Source organism: Dermacentor andersoni, chromosome 1 (genome assembly GCF_023375885.2).
Source record: "Dermacentor andersoni chromosome 1, qqDerAnde1_hic_scaffold, whole genome shotgun sequence".
NCBI lineage: Eukaryota > Metazoa > Arthropoda > Arachnida > Ixodida > Ixodidae > Dermacentor > Dermacentor andersoni.
In genome coordinates, this window is record NC_092814.1 from 246034822 (window position 1) to 246056915 (window position 22094).

The 22094-nt window shown below is 41.4% G+C and overlaps 2 protein-coding genes across 3 annotated transcripts in view; one reads left to right on the top strand and one right to left on the bottom strand.

The window, feature by feature from the left end:
• Positions 1-22094, top strand: part of Ogg1 (8-oxoguanine DNA glycosylase) — a 70670-nt gene that overhangs the window by 21733 nt on the left and 26843 nt on the right. The window lies entirely within an intron of this gene.
• Positions 6724-22094, bottom strand: part of LOC126548015 (N(G),N(G)-dimethylarginine dimethylaminohydrolase 1) — an 85423-nt gene continuing 70052 nt past the window's right edge. The window contains exons 4-5 of the mRNA XM_050196094.3: positions 13934-14056; positions 6724-12156 (exon numbers count right to left, since the gene is read on the bottom strand). Coding sequence (XP_050052051.1) covers positions 12040-12156; positions 13934-14056 — 240 coding nt within the window. The 3' untranslated portion in view covers positions 6724-12039. The remainder of the gene's footprint in view (positions 12157-13933; positions 14057-22094) is intronic.

The window sequence follows — 22094 nt, forward strand, 5'->3', positions numbered from 1 at the left end:
GAACCCTAAGTGTTAAAATTCAGTCCACAGCCTTCCAATACAGACATGTTGGAACGCTCTCCTAGCCCCTGTGTTGCTTTGGGATGTCAAATCTTGTAAGTCAAATCAAATCATTCCTAATCACCAGAACATCCATACCTCTGAATTTCAGTCAAGATAAATTGGAACCCTGGAACATGGCACAGTGGTACAGTACCTATGCAATATGGCTTAATGTTCACCCAAATATAGATTCATTTCTGTGCCCCTTTAATTACTTAATTGAAAATGTTAGAAGCACTCTTTAAGAGCTTTTTTCATCACCTTCCATTTTTAAAAGTGATGTTGGTTTATTCTACTGATACACAGAAGGTGTGGTCAAGAATGTTTACGTATGCTGCAGTTCTGTCGTACATGCTACCTGTTCGATTCCACTACAGTAAGCTGAAGGTTCCATAATATGTGTAGTTTTGATTAGACTGCCAGCAGAAGCATAGAGCAATGAAAAAAAAATTATCTCGGCAAGCACATAAATTAGCTTATCAGTAAATATCAAGGGAGTACAGTATGGTGACATGCAACTGGGTAGAGCACGGCCCTTGCTGGAAAATATTGCACTTTCCGCAATAGCTAAGAAAAAAAAATGCAAGAGAAGGAAAGCTTACTCATCCTCTTTTTAACATAAAACACTCCTGAAAAATAAGTTCCCCAAAGCAAAGCCATTTTCTGTGCAAAGAATCTGGAACTTTGTGAAAAAGTGTGGACCCATTTAAATTATCAAAATTCAATGGGAATATACTGCATAAAATCTTCATGTGGCATAAAGCAGAGGGCATCTCAACAACATTTTTCTGAGTAAAGATTTTATTTGGCCTATGGTATCTGTGGAGGACTTTGGTCGCAATTCTTAGATTTCCCCTATTACCTTGTAAAGATAGCATCTGCAGGCAGTAACAGATCATGTTCTCAAGGTATTAATGCAAATGTGCCTCTAAAATTGATGTTAAAGGCCGGAAATAACATATTCCGATGTTATTTCCCTCCAGTTATAATTAATTTATACTTTTGCAGTTATAATTTGAGAAAACAATTGCATTTCATTTGTAGTTTTTCTTTTGTCTATGTATTATAGCTGGGTGCAGGAATCACCTTTACCTGGAACCCAAGTTAAACATTGCAGTAGTTACTTGAAGCTGCTCTTAGCTCTAAACACAAGCTGCTTTGAGTTCATTTACAACCATTGACATTCTTTCTGAATGATGGTGCCCAATTCCAAATGAATGTCAGTGTCACTTTTAATAAGGATTCCTCTCATTCTGCAAAGAAAAATTGCCAAGCACATGGGACCAAATGTATATGAGGTTTAAGGTATTTAATACAAGTTTAAATGAGGTACTATAATGTGCAGGGTGTTTTCCATTCCCTTTTCAGTAACCTGTTTATGGTATATGTAAAAGAAAGAACCTGCAAAAATATGTACTTCTGTACTGCAAACCACAAGAAATAGGCAAAATGCACATTTCAAGTGGTATACATAATTATTCTGACATTCATGAGAGTTTATATACTGCAGATGGGGAAGCACATCAATTGGGGTTGCATGAACACAAGAATAAGGTAACTGAAATATTGTCACTTGGCAATTCCTTGTACTCTACCTTTCAGTGCAACGAAAATTCTTGTGTAGGAGTCGCAATAAACCTGTAAGATTCTTGAAGTGAACTGGTCTTGCGAGGCATGACTTCAGAAAAAATGACAGAAAGGTGGATGCAAAATATTAATGACACGTACATAGCTCTGAATTAGGCCTACCTATTTGGACTGTCCACTCTCGTTGAAAAAAAAAAAAGTGTACAATCATTGGATTCTACCAGTGATAACATACGGGGCAGAAACTTAGAGGTTAACAAAGAAGCTATGGAGCAAGGACGATGCAAAGAGCGATGGAACAAAAAATCAACACAATATATGTTGTGTTAAGCTTGAGGACAGGGGCTACAGAAGTGTACTTTAAGTGCGGGGGCAGGAGTGAGGGCTCATTTCACCAACACAAACTTTTTTTGTTATTGCGAAACCAAGGCTTAATTGGAAGCAGGTTAGCCCTTAGGTCTGGGGGGGGGGGGGTGCAGTTCCCCCCTGCAACGAAACCTTCTATCTTCAGCCCCTGCCTTTCTTTTTTTTCTTGTTCACATGTTGGCTCAACAGAAATGTCATGCTACATAGAAGCTGGTTCTTCATTGTAACTTTCTTATGGTTCAGATTTGATCAGCAGTTCATAAATCCCTTCATCTGTCAAAGTATGGACAGACCTGCCATACTAGTTTGCCATGGCTGCTCTGCCGAGTCAGAGCGCTGAGGCATTTGCTCCGCCTGCTGTCAGAAATTTAACCTGGTTTAGATCACGTTTTTATTGATGCCACAACAGGTACGCAATGTTCTTTTTTGCTTGAGTTGCTTCTGGAGAGGCAGGGAGTGCAGTGAAAACGCAAAACGAGTATACTTGAGAATGGCAGGGGTTGTGCAAGGTTGGGCAGCTTAGTTAGGATTGGCAGTGTAAGGGTTAATTATTGAAAAATATCAATTGCAAAATGTTACAATGAAGAAGAATGAGAGTGCCCAGTCTAGGGTCACAACACTCGCTTTTAAGTTTCCATGGCAAGGTCAAACTTGATGACTAGCTTGACCATTGATGTTGTCAGGGGAAGGCCCAGTACTAGCCGATGTCACATGTCTGGGTGGCTTAAGGTGCCCAAACACTGCTACACAGCCGCATGGCTCCTCAGGCACTTTCACTGTATGTGGCATTATGTAGAAAGCCCCCTCGGCATCCCTGCATGTAGTGCGCGCATGAAGTAGACGGAGGGTGTCTACCAACCGGGAATTCGCGGGGATTTTGAAGTTTGGAAATACTCAGGAAATTTGTGCTCCAATCGGGCAAATTAGCTGTAATTTTATTGAAATGCAACGAAAGTCGCACTAATGCTGGCTCGAGTAACATAAAGGAATCGTAACGAATCGTCTTTTACGCCGTGCCATCGGTTGGAGGAGTTGCCAGTGTACAGTCAACGACCGATTTTCGGGACGCCCGATTTTTGGGACATATGCCTGATAATTCGAACGGCTTCGCGGCACTACCGCGTACCCCATAGAGTCAACCCTTCGCCGTCCATTTTCCGGACTTTTTCCCGTGACCGCTGGTCCGAAACGACATAATCAAAGCCACCACCGCCGCCACTTTGATTATCTCGCGCCTGGAACCGGCGCTCTCGCACGCAGATCCGCTAGCAACCCTAGCCACCACCAACGTTCTTAGATTCATTTCAGTACAAAAGCTGTGGCGCGCGGAGTGTCGCTCTTCTGGTACCTGTCGCGCGGTGACGCTCGTTACACTGTTTGCCCCCAACGTTTTTAGATTCCTTTGATGAAAGGAATCTAGAAACGTTGGCCACCACCGCGGCAACGCTAGGCCTAGCTGCTTCGACGTTCGCTATTAAGCTTCTTGCCATTAGGTGCCTTGTTTTTGCATTGAAAGAATTCGCCGCTGTCAGCAATGTCACCGACACCGCCTTTATAATCTTCGCGATTGACTTCGAAGCTCGAAAAGCACGGCGCGTTCCATAATGCCTCCCGAAAGTCAGCTTCGCCTCAATACAGTAATGTTACGCTGTGACTCATACGCGCAAGTATTGCGGTGAAACATGCCAAGTGTGGGAAGGGTCAATAATCTAGTAACGTTGGGAAGGGTGAATTGTCACGGGACACGGCATGTATTGCGTAATTATACACGCGTGCTTCCGCCATCTCTTGTCACAGTATGAGCACCGATATGCCTTAAAAGTGTACTGGCAGGCCTTCAGAGCTTTTTCGAACGTGCCTGTGGCGAATTGAGCCCTTAGGCCAGTAAAATACATGCATTCATTTTTTCGGACTGCGGGATTTTTGGACGTTTTCGCGGCCCCTAGGGAGTCCGAAAAATCGGACATTGACTGCACAACTCACCAAGAGGATGCATCAAATGGTCCGTTGGGCGAGCGCGCGGAGGAAGGAGGACGAGAACAGAAAGGACCGACGCATTGAGGAATGAACGGGGAAGGAAATGTGTCGCCGCTTCTTTAAAGAAGCTTGAACAAAAAAAAAAAAAAAAGTGTTGTCTTACGCCAAGATGCAGGTGTCTCTCATCCAAACCAAAATAAACTCTGTAAAGCAGTGAAACGCAACACTGAGGCGGTGTGCGCGGGCTGAAAGTATGTCAGGACAGTTGAGGTTGAGTTTCCAGCTGCTGAGAGAGAATCTCACTTGTGACAAAGTTAGGGCCTCATACCAATAAGCTTGCTATCAGTTAATAGAAATAGCTCATACTCGAAAATATTTGCTTCTGTATGCATCTCTTTTTATTTGTATTTGAAAATGTTCAACTCAATGTGCAATGGGCTTTACCATTTTTTTAAAATATATTTTATTCGTGGTGCATTTTTACTAACTCCTCCCTCCTACTTTCTTTTTGAATAAAATAAACACTACTCTTTACTATTCAAACTAGATTACGTCATATTATTTTTTAACATGCTCACTAGAGAGTGACAGCATCAGGCGACGTGGTGTCGGCCCGTTTTGACATAAAGCAAAGTTCTGTGTCACTCAGGGAATTTCGCAAAGGCACCTCGAGAAAACCTGGAAAACTCAGGGAATTTGGAAAAGTCAACTTGGTAGACACCGTGGAAGGGGACTTCCGTGCAACACCCAAATACAACTAGCTAGGGGCTTGTTTTAAATTTTCATAATTATTGGGTTATACCTTCAAGGCTGCAGAGAATTCAGAGCAGCATAGGCATGGAAAGAAATGCAGTAACTGTGTTTTCTTAAAAACTACTATAGAGGTTTGACAGTCCTTATACTTTCTGCATTATTCTTAGCTTTGATGCAAATCTGTGCAACCTTAAGACATGTGCTCACACGATACTTGTAAGGAATGATGTGCTAAACAAAAATATCTTAGCACTCATGAAAATTTTGTGATTGTAGTTCCTATGCAGCATTTTTTATATTAAAGGGCCTCTAAACCACCCTGAGCTTGAAGGCTAGCAAGTTGTTTCTCTCATGCCTTTGCTATCCTTCCCACAGACACTCTCTCCTCCTCGCTGCATACTTCTCTAGAAGATGCATAGACACTCTGTTAGTACCAAATGTCACGTTAGCGCTCTTTTCTTATTTGAAAACACCATAAACTTCTGTTTATAAGGACTCCGTGCTTTTCGACTACACACAACTGCTACTGCGAGCACAGTAAAAAAACGTCACACAAGATGGTATCAGTAGATTGTGCATGACAAACGAGACGATGAGGAAGAGCTGGTGTTCTACTGCATGTTAAAGGCGTGCTGGCAGAAGGATGGTAACTACTGTCCCTTGTATATGGACCAATTGACAGCTTATACTCTGTTGATATGAAGTCTCCTGATATCATGTGCGTTACTCTGTTGGCATTGCAACGTGTGAAGAAGAGATCAGAAAAGCTCAGAGAGGAGCATTTGATTGCTTTTTTAATTATCAGAGATGGTTTGGGGGTCTTCTAAGGCAAAAGCAGCAGGTGCAGTGTTTATGTCATGTTCAGACAAAAAAAAAAAAGAAAGTGTGTTGAACTTTGAGCTTTGGTTACTTCTCAGAGTCCTGGTAAAGTGGACACACCGAATGCACATTACCAAGAGTCACATGGCTGCAAAGTAATTTTTTCTATTGCGCTGCAATATGCAACACTATTTCAATTTTTTTTTATGAATGTGAAGTGTAATTTATCATTTGCATCTTCTCTTCATAGACTTCATCAAATCAGGCCAAATGGGAGAACCCTCGATTAATAATACTCTGAGCAAATGCCAGTGCTGTGTTGCATATACTATAGTGCAAGCGAATACACAACTGAGTACACCTCCAGGCTTATTTCGCACTTTAATGAGTCACACACATTATTTAACACTGTGACAAATTGCCAATAGCATTTTCATGCTATCGAACCAAAAGGCGAGGCTTGCTGCATTTAAAATTTGATGCATTTTAGTCTTTATTACATGAGTGTGGATGCTCAAGGTATTTCTCAGCTATGACAATATCTTATTGTAATTTCATACAGCCAAGAAAATCAATCTGAACAAACTCCAAAGCAAAGGACTACATTCTCTGCCAAACATATTTGTTCTGGTAGCATTTCAATTACCTGTTGCAATCATCTCAACATCTGCCATGTTGTACTGCTGTCATGCTGCCCATAGGCTGTGAAAGTTGTGGATATAGAACACCAGTGTTGACAAAAATTCCAAAAACAGTCAGGCAGTGTGAGGCCTCTTGATTTTTCTTTTCCTGGATCAGCATGTATCCACATACTATATACAGAACTGAACATCACAGAAAAAAGTATATATGCTTAAATCATTGACCTGAGAGTAGCATATGCATGTTTATGTGCATTTCAGATTAGCAGTAACAAATTACCAGACATGGTGGCTCACCAAGCTTGCTCCACCTCCCACAATAGTTATATTTATGCAATTGCTTATAAAGCTATGCAGAACTTTCAGGCACTTTTGCCTGTGAACAGATATATAAGCCAAATCTGACCAGTCATCCCAAGTGTAAGCTAGAGTACACTTTGCAGGGACATCATTCTCTAATGATTTTTATTGTGCTTTCCATTTGGTTGTGACACAGGCAACATGTCAGCCTCCAAGATGATTTATGCTCACCCATCTGTACTGAAAATAACATCATTTATTTTGGAAGCTGCTACCACTGCTTACATCAGAACGATATGATGAAAACAAGTGCACATTTTTTTTACAAAACCTACGCCCAGGAAACAAAAGCTGTATTATAGGCACATTTAGAGCATCCATGGCAAGCAGTGCATCCATTTAATTTTGACTGTTGCCAGACATCACAATAATATAATCCACATAACAAACAAGCTGCACACATATATGCATGGGCAGATGGTGAATACACAAAATGAATAAGCCTCAAATGTAAAAACAGGTAATGAGGACACTAAGACTTAGTAAAGTGGACCCTGTTTCAAAGTTATGTTAGTGTGACCCAACTTGGTCTGACTGATTTGGAGAGAATTACATTTTAAGATTATTTTTGGAGTAGTGTAAACTGTGTAGCTGCACAGAGTGTGTTAGCACTTTTTCTTTTTCATACTTAGGTGGCCACATGTTGCACTTCGTTCATAAGCTGCTTAGAAAATCAGGAATAGGAGTAGTATGTTAATAGGTGCTCCTGTTTTTTCTTTTGTTCCTGTTGTTCCTCTCTGCGTCTGTTTTTTTTTTTTTTTTGCACCAGTATTCTTTTTAACAATTGTGCACCAACCAGCCGTGCAAGAAGTTCTCAGTATGTTAACAGGCGACAAGTATTGTTTGCAGAACACTGCGCTACAACTTGCACAACAGTAATGATTATACCATTTATACATTATACTTTTCTTGAATCTATAATGATGCAAACTCTTATGTAGTACTTCAATGTCATACAATGTTTATGTCTACGGTCACATTTAAGTGAATGCTTTCAGCTTTTCTGCTTTTCACGCTGGTGGAAAAAGTTCTGTGGTACTGTAGACAGTAAACACTTGAGTTGCTACAAGGCCTTGTGCAGAAAAAGCTGCATTACAATAAGGAGCCACAGTTGTAAATCCTATGAACACATACATGACATTCTGTCAAGTAATGAAAAAATAAAAGGAAAGAATGTGCATTTGGAGCAGTGGAATTGCATAACATAGTAACACGAACACAACAAATATTGTAGTGACACACTAGAGGTAACATGAAAAACAGCTGCAAGAAAGCACTGCTTGACAATGCTAGCATTTCAATGTCAGCAAGACGTCTGACTAGCTGGACCACAGAACCATAAAGATTATAGGCCTCAGGTTTATAATCACAATAAAGCAAGGAACATTACTATCCACAACCTTTCCTTGAATAGAGAAACAAAAACAAACTAGTAGAGGGATTTACAAAGCAGAATGAGTGGAATGTACGTGTGGCAACTACAGCCAAAATGAACCAAGCAGTACAGCAACTACATTATTACACAGCAAACATCAACTATTAAATTCAACAAAATCACCTTACAAGAATCAAAGCAGATCATCTTTAAAACTATTTGAACACCATGGCATTGTTTGACAGCCCTGTACCAAACTTTGCTCTCTCCTTTGATATATTTTTCTTTTATAGAATTTTTGTGAATGGGGGTATCCTATTTGCTCTAATACTGTACACTTCTGTGCTAGCTACAGCACTGGACTCGTCACACTAATGGCAAATGAACTTGTCCTTGCGAGTCACTTGCTCTTGACTGAGTACATTGTTTCATATGCAATAATCATTTCTCATTAATATCTAGGCTCTGCAGCACAAATTCTTACATGTGGTGACTGCACAGATGCACAGTTCACTGATGTATATAATATGCTTTCTTAATACATATGTGAAAGCACTGTATGCAAGCTTGTTCTTTTTTTTTTCTTGAAACACAAATGTATAAACCTGTGATAACGACCATTGGAAACACTACAGTCCCAACCAGGCATACACCTATAACAGCTCTACTGCTGCTAACCAATATGCAATGCAACATCTTTACACAACAGCAAGTGACAAATCGTGACACACATGACAAAATAATTAACTGTGGCAGAAAAACTGAAAACCATCCAATAAGAACTACCATTTGTCTAGCAACAGATGTAATTCTCCTTTGTCATCTACTGCAGTTCCTACACAACTACAGTTAAACCTTGGTATAATGAACCCCAATTCAACAATATTTTTTTTTACTTTTCCAATCTTAGCTCCATCAAAGGCCATGCATCATTTATCATGACTTAATTAACTAATTTTGCATCACAGTTTCAACATAACAAAGACATCACGCATTGCGTTGCATGCACTAGGGGCCTTCATGTAACAAAAACAAAAGAAAGCTCAGATGAACTACTGTTTGCTGGCATCTTTACATCTACAGGTGCTGCCAGCAAGTATAGGCAAGCAGCTATCAAGCAAAATGCACCACTGTGTCATCTGCCATCCCAATACAATGCCCACACCCTGCATTCCATTCCAAGGCACTGCAGCACTTGCTCCAAGCTCTTCTGCCCTCTATGTTGCAGGGAAATCACGGAGGATGGAAAAGCTAGCAGAGAGCTTCACTTCACAATCCTGAGGCATAGTCATAAAAATTTAAAGGAGCCAATGCACTAAAATTCCTGCTGTACGGCACACAGAAAAAAAAAAAAGCTTTTCTTTTTTTCTTCTTTTTTTCACTGCACGCAGCAGTAAACATTCTGAACATACAAAATGATGACCAGAGTGTGTATTGCAAAATGTTTGCCCAGGTTTCTTGCGCTATTTTATTCAGACATGTTTACTGACACCGTTCTAGCCGGCTTATACGTTCTAGGATCCTATCTGTGTAGCATTTTGGACTACAAAAACATAAAAACTTCCTTTAACAATTTTTTTTTTACTTAACAAGGCCTTTGACAGGAAGTGCTGCTTGTTACATTTGGGTTAGACTATAACCACCCTAATAAACCATAGCAACTGTTAAGCGCATAAAAAAAATTCAGGTCAGTTAACATTACCTGATAAATAATGTCCACCATGAACCTTGACAAGTGCTTAAATCACTTTGCTAGCTGCTGCATTCTGAAGGACACACATTCCCACAGCATCTCAAGACATGCTTATCTGCATATCATACATAGGGCAAACCTAATGTTTGCAAAGCAAGTTAGCTAAGCAAAAAGAAATTTATATAAACAAAGCTTAAAAACAGTCACTGTGTCAAAATGGGCCTGTCTGGGATGGCTCTAATGAAGATAGCTGTGTATGCTACATACAGATATGACTGCATTCAGCACACTGCAACATAGTGCAATGCACACAATCCTACAGACCTTTTGCTGCTTTCTTGGCACTTAATTTGTAGTGATTGGGCATCCACAAGGCTGTGAACCCACACGCAGCACAGCAGTCCAAAACACAGTTTAGCTTTTACTTCCGCGTGGTGCTCTACAAGGCACTAGGCAGAGCAGAATGCAAGCACATAAAATCAGCATATTTTTGGCGCAGTGAGGATATTGGCAGCAAGATCATAGAAAAAGAAGCTAATTCCAGTTATTTACTACTAGTACAATTTTTTGGAGACCTGCTTAACTACACATTTCAGACAGTGCACTGTCAACACAAGGAATAGCAGCCATCCAAAATAGTATCAACTTTCATTTGAAACCTAAAACTGACTACAGAAATAAGGCAAGCATGCTGGAGAAGAAAAAAGCAGCCCATGACAACCAATTTAAGGTGAAATTGATGTACTTGTCTATGTTCACTGCACTAAAGAATGCTCCCTAGCTGGTTTAAAAATTTATTTGCGAACTTTTGAAATATTAAGCATTTCTAGCCCTTATGAGTGCCCACCAATGTACTCAAGGTTATTCCAAACTATAAATTGCTCAGTACTGCTACACACAGTCAGTGCAGCTATGCCAGTAATGCAATTTCCAGCAATTTGTTATGTGCAAAGTTTTTCGTCTCTTTCATGCACATAACACATGACACACCTCATAACTATTCATGTCAAAATGAATAAGCAGGAGTAAACTTCTTAACCAGTGCGCACAAATTATCATCACAATTTTACAAGCTCTTTCGCACCTCAAACTGTTGAATGCAATAATAAAAGCTTTCTTTTTTCACACATCTTTGTTTGTGCGTAGCTGCAATGCTTTTAACAATGGAACACAATGCTTGATGTACAATAAAACTTTCACAATGCATAATGATGGTACTTCCTTGTGCTTAGTATAAACAAGCTGCTGAAAGCATAGTGCTACGACAATGAATTATAATGATACATGAGCACACGTATAGCTTCCAAGGCACACATTTCGTAAGGGAATGCTTCTCAGTGCAGAACTTCCTTGCATTATGCAAGGCAACGGAAATCTACATCAGCATTAAATCAGCCTAACGCTATCTGTTGTCACCTGATATTAATGGACAATGAGTGAACAAAACTTAAGAAAGGCACAGGAAATCCACTCTGACATTCAGTAAGCGCAATGTTATTTGTTCTTGTAAGCTGATGGAATTAAGATTGATTTGAAAGAAGAAAATGTAAACACCAATTAATGAAAATAGCTATAGAAGCCAATGAGAATGTATGACTGATATCATTTTTCGTCTGGTGCTAGTACCCACACATTTGGACATTTGAACAGTTAAACATTTTTTGCAAACAATAATGAAAGCCATGGCACATTATCACAAATCAAGAAGTTTGCCTCAAGGCATAATAAGCAATCTTTTGTTTTAGTTTAACATAATTTTCAATGTGCACACAGTTGAGCATGAAGCAGTATAAAAATAATGCTCACTGAAGGGAAAAAAATGCCACATGTGACCATCAATAAGAGCTAAAACATCTGCAACCCACCAATGAGTTGGTTATAAGAGATAAACAATGCAGCAACCAATGTGATGTCTGTGTGGGCAAGTCTATGAGCCAAAATGAAACATCATGTGAAACATCATGAACACACAAGCAGAAATCATACTTCTGTGTACTTTGCTGCCCACAACGTAACTGCAATGTATTGATGCTTTAAGAAGAGTTGTTGAAGGCAAAAGCCAGAGCTTTAACCTAAAATAAAGGCTGGATGGGACTAAAAGACTGGCACTGTCATGCTCATTTATGGCTCTGCTCAATAAGCAACAAGCATGTGTGCACTTATGTAGGTAAAAAAAGTTGGGCTGCATGAGACCTCTATGCACCAATCAGTTGTTAGACAACAGATACTTTGACACGAAGCTTGACAAAATGCTTGGGGACAAACAAATATTCTTTCTTTCCAACACTACAGCAAGCTGTCATTTATCTTGTGCATTGGCAACACATGACCTGCACATAATACTTGTTTGAACAGTACCTAACCAGAGTCGGCAAAGTGGAATGGTGGGGCATGCAAATGCATAAAAGCTGGATGTGTTCCTGGCTTCAATGGTGCCTGCTCTTTCGCACCAAAAGGGCCAGGCTGGGAAGACCCGTGCTGCCTTTGCTCAGCTCCGTTACCGCAAGTGTGACACGGCCATAGTCAATCTTTTGGGCAAACTCCTGGCCAAAAGAAATCCATAAGTTGGTTTTGACAAAAGGTCATAACAGCTTTTACACACACACACACGAAAAAAAAAGCACAATCAAGAGTAAACTAAACTCCATGCTGCAAGCACATTGTTTTACTAGCTTTGAGCTAGTTTGAAGGGGATGCCAGCTTTGCGTTTTCCACTTAACCTGCCACACATTGGGTGCCCTGTGCTTGTATGCTTGGAGAATTAAATATGTTCCACCATGCGTCTATGCCTCAAGGCAGAACACAGCAAAGGTTGTCACATGCTTAAACAACATTGCATTTCATTAATTTATTGAGTATTACATATTTATGTTTGAGACACCAGACAAGTAACTGGAAATAATGAGGTGAAATATATGCATAAGATATCAAGGACAAAAATCTTAAATTTGGCATTTTGCCATCTTTTCACTTGGATAAAGATCAGTAGCAATCTTTTGAAAACAGTAAGAGCATGTAAGATAATCAATAGTGATAATTTAATTCACAAATATCACACACATTCATCTGAAAGGGATACTGCAACAAAATTTACCAAAAGCTGAGAGAACACTAGAATGACGTTCCTAGAATATGATTATATTTCCACACTGAGTGTTCATTTCCCTCATTATTTTGGTGGAAGACTCTATTCAAGGTAGGAGTGTAGCATCACTTGTGGATCAAGTAGATGGCATCTAGTTACCGTGCAGGCTAGTTTACTGCTGCTAGTTGCAGCTGCTGGCCCAATATTCTACAACCAGGACAAACAATGATGTGGCAGTTGTGCATCCATTAGTCTGGCATATGCCATTTGTGTGTATAGCTTTATTTATTGGCATAAATCCATGTCAGGTTGGCACTTAGTCAGATGGGCCTAAGGGTGTCTCAGCTATCATGCACGAAGCTTTCAAAGAAAAAAGATGGATCAATCTATGTGGATAAGACCAAGCAGAAGATGTTGTCTGGAGTCCAGTTGAGAAACTGCCAGTAATCCCATTATTTTTAAAAGTGATTACCTAACATTTTAATTGTTGTTCTAGTCAATATGTCAAATAAGGAGTTGTAGAGAATCATTAAAAAAAATATACAACAGGCTAATGGAGTGTGGGCAGCATGCTCACTAGGCAAGAACTCACAGATATAATATACATATCAAATTCCACCAGGTGCACCAATTAAAGAAAAAATAGCCAGAAAAGATGCTTTGCATTTATTTGCTTCTGAAAGTGATGGAGTTCCACTTTACATCAGAACAGTAGGTCTTACTTCAATTCATTAAATTCAGTGATAAATTTTACTGGAATATCCCTCAACCTCACAAATTATTCCATGTATGCAACACAATTACCAATTATTTTGTAGATCATCATTTTCACTTGGTTTTATTCCCAGCAACATTAGGCTTCTGATAGCCAACAGTTTAAAGAAGTTTTTTTATGCAGCTCTCTTTGTTACTGATGGCACACTCACAAAGTACCATTATAATTTGTCTTGCAACAATATGCGTTCAAGTACTGTGTGGGATAAGGCTGTCCCAACACTAGAATAAATCTTGAGGCACGCAGCTCCCACATAGCACTACATTATGCACCATGCTACATTTTTCACCAGCTGGTCCTGCATACCATACAGACCAGCTGCCAAAGTACATTCGCAAGCATCTGACTGCTATCTACTGCCTTTGAGCATACACAATTCATTCAATAAAGAATCGCAATGAAACATCAGAGTTATAAACAAATGCTAGGTGCATTGAACATCATGCAACTACATCCTTACCTGGTTTGCATTTGGGAACTCGTGCCTGTGCAGCAAACGCCCATTAATGTATAAACAGCCTGCTGCCCTCTCTTCAGGCAAAGTTACTGTCTGGTACTGGAATGTTGCTTCTCTTTCCACTTGCTGCATCAATAACCAGAGAAACAGTGGTATGTCAGCTAATTGCAAACAATGAACAATGCATCAAAAGACACACAGGCAACTCTGTGCAACAAGTTATTTACACATGCATGGTATTTCAATGCAAGAACCTAGCAGCCCCTGCAGTTGTGTGCAATAATGAATAGCCTACAACATCAAAATTAAAAACTGTACAAATATATTGTAACAATATTCTTGTAATTATTTTAATGCCATACCATAAAAACTTGCTGATGTGCTCCTGTTACATTTTCCCAGCTCTTATGTTTTGAAAAATTGGTCCCATTTAGTTCACATAGGATCATGTGTATTAGCTTCCAATTTGTTACGCTTTTCTTCCGAGTTGTTTCATCCAAAAATTCTTAAGGCACTTCGGCAACATGTCATCTTCTGTCTGTGGTGCTTACGTTGACCACCGCATGTCGCCACTGAAAACAGTCACTTCGCAGCACCTGCCAAGCAGTGCAATAGGACTGCCATCACTTTGTTTAGATTGTCACCAGTTGCGAATATCAACATAGCCCATAAAGTCGAATGTGAAGAGCAAGAAGACAAAGGAGCAATCGGTCACCCCACACTCACATTCACAGATGTTGTTGTGGCCTTCAATACCTTGCATGATTATTTCTACTATATATGCGGCTGCACGGAACCATAAAAGAGCTGAGTGCGCTTGAAAAATAGGCTCTTAATTAGCAGAGAGACTTGCCCTTGTTTTTTTGTCCACCTGCCCTGATCTTTACATGCTGCTTTTTCTTCTGCTCAATGCAGTGAAATGAATACATTACTTTAAGCTTGCGCAACACCCCTTTGTCTCTGCCAAGTTTCACACAATTCTGTTTCACCATTCTTGTGTAATGTGTGTAAAAAATGTATGTAATGCATATGTGTATGTCTAGAATGAATATGTAATGTAGAAAAAGTCCTGGAGGCATTTTTGTATCCACAGTATGTAATACAGAAAAGGTTTTAGTACATTTAAAATTCCACACACTGTACAGAAAAGGACCCCCCTTGTTCTATATATGCAGATTTATTACTACTACATTTCTGAAATAGTTCTCTTTCCTCACATTAATCACAGCAAACTTGCTCTAGTCTAGTTTCTTGTGCATACCTTTTAAAGAATGTCTACTGGTCAAGTCCTTGACATTAAAGCCTCCACCTTTAGATTATTATGCTGTGACAGTAATAACCCACCGTAGTTGCTTAGTGGTTAAGCACGAGGTCCCGGGAACAAATCCCAGCCACGGCGGCCACATTTCGATGGGGGCAAAATGCGAGAACACTTGTGTACTTAGATTTAGGTGCACGTTAAAGAACCCCAGGTGGTCCAAATTTCCAGTCAGTTATAAGTCACTGCAGCATGCCTCATAAGAAGATCATGGTTTTAGCATGTAAAACCCCATAATTGTTTTTTTTTTGTGTTTGTGACAATAATGCTATTAGAAGTGATTTTCTTTTTCTGATTAAGGGGGGCGCTGCTTTTGCCTCACAAGAAATGACAAAAAGAAAAGTAATATTTTCAGTTTCTATAAGTCTTTTTCTATCTGATTAGAAGTGCTATAAAAATTTTGGGACACTTAAGCTTCGCCTTTAAAAGTAGAACGCGATAGCATTCAAAGATCTCCGACTGCTTCTCACGCTTTCCGGCAACTGCAGCTTATGTAATCTTAATGTTTACCGGGCGAGCTTTCTTGCAGAAACATGGCCTCTTGCATGGACCAATCCCGGAAGTGTGCACAGCCGCGCCAAGAAAATTGCATCATTTTCAGGTTTCTGTTATTGTCTTGCACTGTTAATATATAAGTATGAGAAGATTTAACTAAAAGGCGTGCGTTGCCAGCGTTTTCTTTCAAGACATTTTTTTTGTGGACTGTCATTCTCAAAATTCTTTGTCAAACTTTGTCAAGAATGTAAGACAAGGTATGAGCAACTTTAGCGATAGAATGGTGTGGCAATATAACCCGCGTATACATATACCTAAATATATGCGGAAATTTTCGCACACGGTTCGCTGTCACCAGATTTTCTGCGCCACGAGGCCCTTAATGCTCTCGCGTTAAAAAATTTGTTGTGCCAGCCAAAGTAGCAAAAACTTTTTGTGTAAATCATGAAAAAATTGTGTTTTTCAAGCCACAATATATCCGAAACGGCGTAAGCGAGCACTGCCATCTCGGTCTCGTCATAAAGCGCATTTCGCCATCTGCAAATTTGCTGCTTTAGCTATCCCCTCCATACAGGAACAAGCGCATGAAAAGCGAATGATTGAAGGTCGTTGCAGAGTCTCCTTTAAAACTGATGGTAGCGCTAAAAGGGACGAACACATGGTGAAAAGACATGACGATGAGGGAATGCTAACGTCGTGTCGAGGGAACGTCGTGTCTTTTCACCGTGTGTTCATCCCTTCTAGTGCTGCCATCAGTTTTAAAGAATGCATCACCAACTAGCCCAGCACCAAGTTTTATTGCAGAATTTCCGATTGGCCACGCCTGCCATATAACTCCAGTGCACTTTGCCACTGGTCCGGTGCTCGCTCCATAGAGGTATGGACCATAGTAGAGGCGTAGTCTGCTCTTTGCACCTCATGAGCTTTCGACGTCTCAACCACCATGATCTCGACACTTGTCGACATCATGTCGGGCTTTTAGTTTATTTATTTATTTATTTACTAGTGGCACAAGCATCAGTGATACTGTTGTTTCTTGCACAGCACTTCCGGTTCACCTCCCGAGACGACCAGGGACGAAATTCAAAATAAATCGGGGAAAATAAAATATATAGTACAAGATTCATGGGTTTCATTATAGATATGATATCAGAGCATAAGTTTGGTTACAAGTTGAGTTACTGAAGTGTCTGGAATAATTAGAATTAGAAATTACTGATTACCGCACACCAAAGCACAGCATCGTAGACTTTAGAGACCCGCCACATGAGCACTACTTTGGCGAAATTCCTGGAAACCCTGAAGTTGAAAGCGGAAGTAATGGCGTCACTAATGATGTCACACAGAAGAAGGTGGCATGATATTTAATCAGCTAATTAATGGAAAACAGTTGCCTGGCACAGACTGAACATCTGCCTAGCAGAGGGGAGGTGACGTCACTCCTCCCTCTCTCGCTTCTCTCCCGGCGCTCACCTGCTCGCTTGCTTGCTCGCAACAGCTTCGCAAGCGCATCTCAGGCGTGTAAGGTGCGCTTCGTGCGCCACTTGCTAGGGGGCTACACCCTGCCAGGCGGCGCGCACTGTGCTTCCGCCTCGCCCTCCCTCGCCACTCACCCGCATATCGTGCCAGGGGAAGGACGTTCACTCGCTTCACCTAAAGAACACCAATGCTGAGGTGTGAGTGCCACTAAGAGACACCTAAGTCAAAGGTTAAGGTTGCCTACTATTTATTAATTATTTATCTTGGTCATGATTTCTTGAGCTACAGTGCAGACATTCTTGCTTTTTGGCTTTATTATTTCAATTTGCTCACACCCAAAGTGTGTGTATGGTGTGAAGGTGCCAAGAAAAATGAAAAGTGCGACAGGGGGTGACCAAGAATGTCACATTTTGCTATGCTCACAATATTGAACAAACCTTCCACTGCATTCCGTAAGCTCTTCAGCCCCTTACAAGGTTCAAAGGAGAAAAAGTTGTACAATACAATGTTCTCAAAATATGGTAGCTGGCGCAAACATTAAGCCGCAGAAGCACAGGGTAAACTTCCACATAAGTCCTGGCTTGCAAGGCATGTATGTTTCAGTTGCATTGCTGCCCATGTACCACTGCCTTTAAGATGTGCCGCTCCTCAGCCATTATCTAGGAGGGAAAAAATCAAAATGCTGCTGAAAGTCTTCATTTTGTCATATGGTCATTGCTACAAAAAGACGAAGATGTGCCATTGAATGCGACAGACATTATGTGAGTGATGCTAAAGGGTAAGCCTCCCCGCTCCACTAGAAACAGCCGTCAACAAGGCAGCATGCAAATACATTCTGGGACCTACTGTGCTCTTGTTGGATATTGTGCAACATTTAGTCTGCAACCTGACAACATTCTCTTCACAGAACAGCAGAGAAAAAATGGAAAGCAAAGCACTTCAGACTAGAGGCAAAACACATCCAGAAGCCCCTCATTCGATAGGACATGAATGACTACAACCCTGGAGCTTTTGGATAAAGTAAAATGTCAGATGCAACATTGAAAACTTTTTTCTCAAAACTGTTTTTCTTGCCTCCCACTCACCCTGTCTCGCTGATTTCTTCGCGACTGCTAGGTCTATTTCAATTCTTTTTTGTTTAGCTGTATGAAGTGCAGTTCAGTATGTGACATTCTTGCTTTTCCAGTGTGGCTTTTTCTGAATTAATGATTCGACTAGTTGTTCACAGTCTAGATGCCTATTGTATAATCACCTCATAAAAAATGAGAACTTAAAAAATTATGTAGTAAATAAAATATTCTAAAAATGACACGCCTTCAACCATTCATGTTGGAATGCACTGTGCTTAGACTGAATCTTCTATCACATTTTGTAAGTTGTTCAGGCTTGGGAAAAGCCCAAAGGGAGAAAGAATTTGTTAATAAAAAAGTTCTTGATATATAAATTTGAAATCACTATAACAACATCACAGAAACATTACCACTACCTCTGCAAATTTTCATCAATATCCATAAAGAAATAAGGAAGTTGATTTCAAAAACCACATCCCCCATTAAACATCAATGAGGCAAAAAGTGGTAAATATTCAAAGTAAGTTCGCATGATGAACTGAATATCATCTAATCAAACTTTTGAATAGTCTTTTCTAATGAAACAAGTCACATTAACTTGCGAATGATTGAAAATTTAATTTGAAACAAAAGCACTAAACCTGAGCTAAATCACAATAGAAGTGCACCAGAAAGCACATGCAGATAGCATGGTGTGCAGCTACACAGGTCCTTGCCATCATTTTGACTATTCAGTTCCAGGACAAATGTGTAGAATAAAAGAATGTGATGGCAATCACTTGGCTGTTAGTCCATTGAGAAGCTCCACCAAAATGTTATATTAAGAACTTGACACTTCAGAGCTGGTTTAGATGCTTCTTCAAGCACTGTGAAATGCTGAAAAAGCATTGCTGTGTTTCTATATCAGCCATGAGGAAGGATCCAGACCGGATATGAAACATTGAGTTCTTACTAAAGTTTGGTTGCAATTTGTCAGGTTTTTTGTTGCTGTTTACATTCTAAAGCACACTTCATTCGACAAAGGCAAGTACTCTGCCTGCAAGTGCACCAGTGCAAACTCATGTGCCCATGAAGTAGAAATTACGGGCGCACGAATACCCAAATAATACGAACTGAATGGTGAATTCTCGAATAATCCAAGTCCCAAATTGAGTGCCTGTTATTCGGTACACTGCTCTGTGCAGCCTCAATTAACACAGTGCATGCGCGGTCGTTGTGGGTAAGTACATGGTTCCTCAGGCTCGGCAGGACCAATCAAAACAACCGATATGCGACACAGAAAAGGGAAACGGTGACAAGAGCATCGCATTTACGGAGGGAGTGAAAGCTTGGAGTCGTGGAGCATGTGGGAATAGCGAGGCTGAGCAGCCATGCACTGGAAGCCATGCAGATCGTACTTGATACGCAGATTTAGCTCACTGTACTTACGCACACAAATTTTATTTAGACAATAAACACAATCAGCAACGGATTTTTTCGAGACTGAGGGGGCCACAGAAATATCAAAATACATTAGTCCGAAAAAACAAATTTCAGGAGAAAAAAATTATTTTCATTCTTTTTACAATGCCGGCAGTATTAAAAATTCATTTACAGACATTTCCTTAGTGTGAGCCCATGTAGCTCATACGTTGGCAGCTTTGCTTGCTTAGCATGAATTCAATTTGAAGCTTTCTTCCTACACGTGAGCTTATAATACTATTCTGTACATTAAGCGCACACACGATTGAATTTGGAAGGTGCATTCGGGGTATTTGTCGGCAGGCCACCTGCAGACCCGAACGCCGCTTGAACGGTCGGTCGGTCTGACCTATGTGCGTGCTCACAGGCCCAGTCAGGCCCCAGACCACGGAGTAAGATAAACCGCCATGTAAAGCATACGATAGGGGCAAATCGTGAAACACTGACGCCGGCCGTTTTGGTCATTTATTTGCTTTCTCCTTCCACTCCTCTTCCGTCGCATTTGCACATGCATTCCGCCGCTTCCACGACACAGATGTTGATGTTGATGTGATGTTAGTGTGGCTTCACCCATTAGAATGGGCGGGCGCAAGTGCTGTGCAATAGCCGTGATACCAAAAATTAAAACAATGAGATAACAGTGTCAGAAAAGAAAGAGAAAGAACAGAAAAAACATAGAGAAAGCCTAAATTGCCACTATCGACTGCACAGTCTAACTTAGTTCATGGACGGACGTCGTTGTGGGACAAAATGGTTCTATCTGTTGTATGTTCTCACCGAAGCTTGTGTAATCTAATTGAATGTGCGACGGGAATGGTGTAGCACTTTCTGGAAGACATGCGGGCGCCAGCGATTACTCTGGAACCTTCGATGGCCCATGCATAAAAGCCAACGCGCTTGACCAGCAGAACAGATTTTGCCGATCATCGACCGTGTTCGCCGCTATCGCTGTGCTTTGAGTGTAGCCTGGTTTTGTGGGCACGAATTCGCCCAATAAAAGTTAGTTTCGTCATTGAGAAATTGGCTGCTGTATTGTTTGTCACTCCTACGTGACATCTGGTGGAAGTGCGGGGTAGTGCGTTCATGTACCGAACGTCCCCGCAAAGCCGTGAGCCAAGCCCGAGCCACCAAGGCAACACCAATGTCACCAAGAACCAGCGAGCTAGCCGCAGGCTGCAAGGGCTGGCCCCGGAGCATGGACTTTTGCCTAAGACCAGGAAGTGCACGGCCACAACAGCAGCTACAATGACAGCCCCAGTGTCGCCAACAGCGATCGTGCTGCAGCAGCCCAGGGAGCCACCGACGTTCCGTGGTTCAACATTCAAGCAGCCAGAAAGCTGGCTGGAGACTTATCAGAGGGTCGCTACATTTAACAGTTGGGACAGCAATGAGAAGCAGCGCCATGTCTTTTTCTCATTGGAAGACGCCGCTAGGACGTGGTTCGAGAATTGAGAATCCACCTTAACATCGTGGGACCTGTTCCGGAGCGGCTTCCTGCAGACATTCGCAAACGTCATACGCAAAGAGCGAGCCCAGGCTCTACTAGAGACCCGAGTGCAGCTGCCCAATGAGACCATCGTGATCTTCACGGAGATGGCCAGTCTCTTCCGGCCTGCCGACCCAGAAATGTGAGGAGAAAAAAGTTCGCTTCTTGACGAGAGATGTCAAGCAAGAGGTCTTCGCCGGATTGATACGCAACCCACCCAAGACTATTGCTGGATTTGTCTCCGAAGCCACAACCATTGAGAAGACGCTTGATATGCGGACAAGGCAATATAACCGCCGAAACTACACCGATGCTCAAGTACTTGGCAGCGACGACATGCGAGAGACCATCAGAGCGGTCGTTCGCGAGGAACTGCAGAAGCTCTTTCCAAGGCCGTAGCCTCAAGTGGCCTCAATCGCCGACATCGTTAAAGAAGAGGTTCAGTGATGACTTGCGATTACTGAAGTGCAACCACCATCGTCACAGCTCCAGCCGGAAGCGATGACATACGCCGCCGTCAGATTTCCCTTCCGCGTCCGCCCCAGGACCTCGTGACGCCGCGATTCCGTCGCCAGACGCCGCCACCGCCGATAGCCCATCCACCTGTCGGCCAGCGAAACGTCCCGAGGAAGACAGACATTTGGCGCGCTCTCGACCACCGCCCGCTTTGCTACCATTGCGAAGAAGCTGGCCGTGTGTAACGCCGATGCCCATACTGCGACTTGGGACTACGAGGCCCTGCGAGGCTTCGCCGACAACGCGCCGTGTCCACAGCTTGGGGAGCGCCCCTCGTGACATCGCCGACTACCTCAGTTTCAGTTCATTATCATTTCAAGATACATAGTTGGTTGTTAA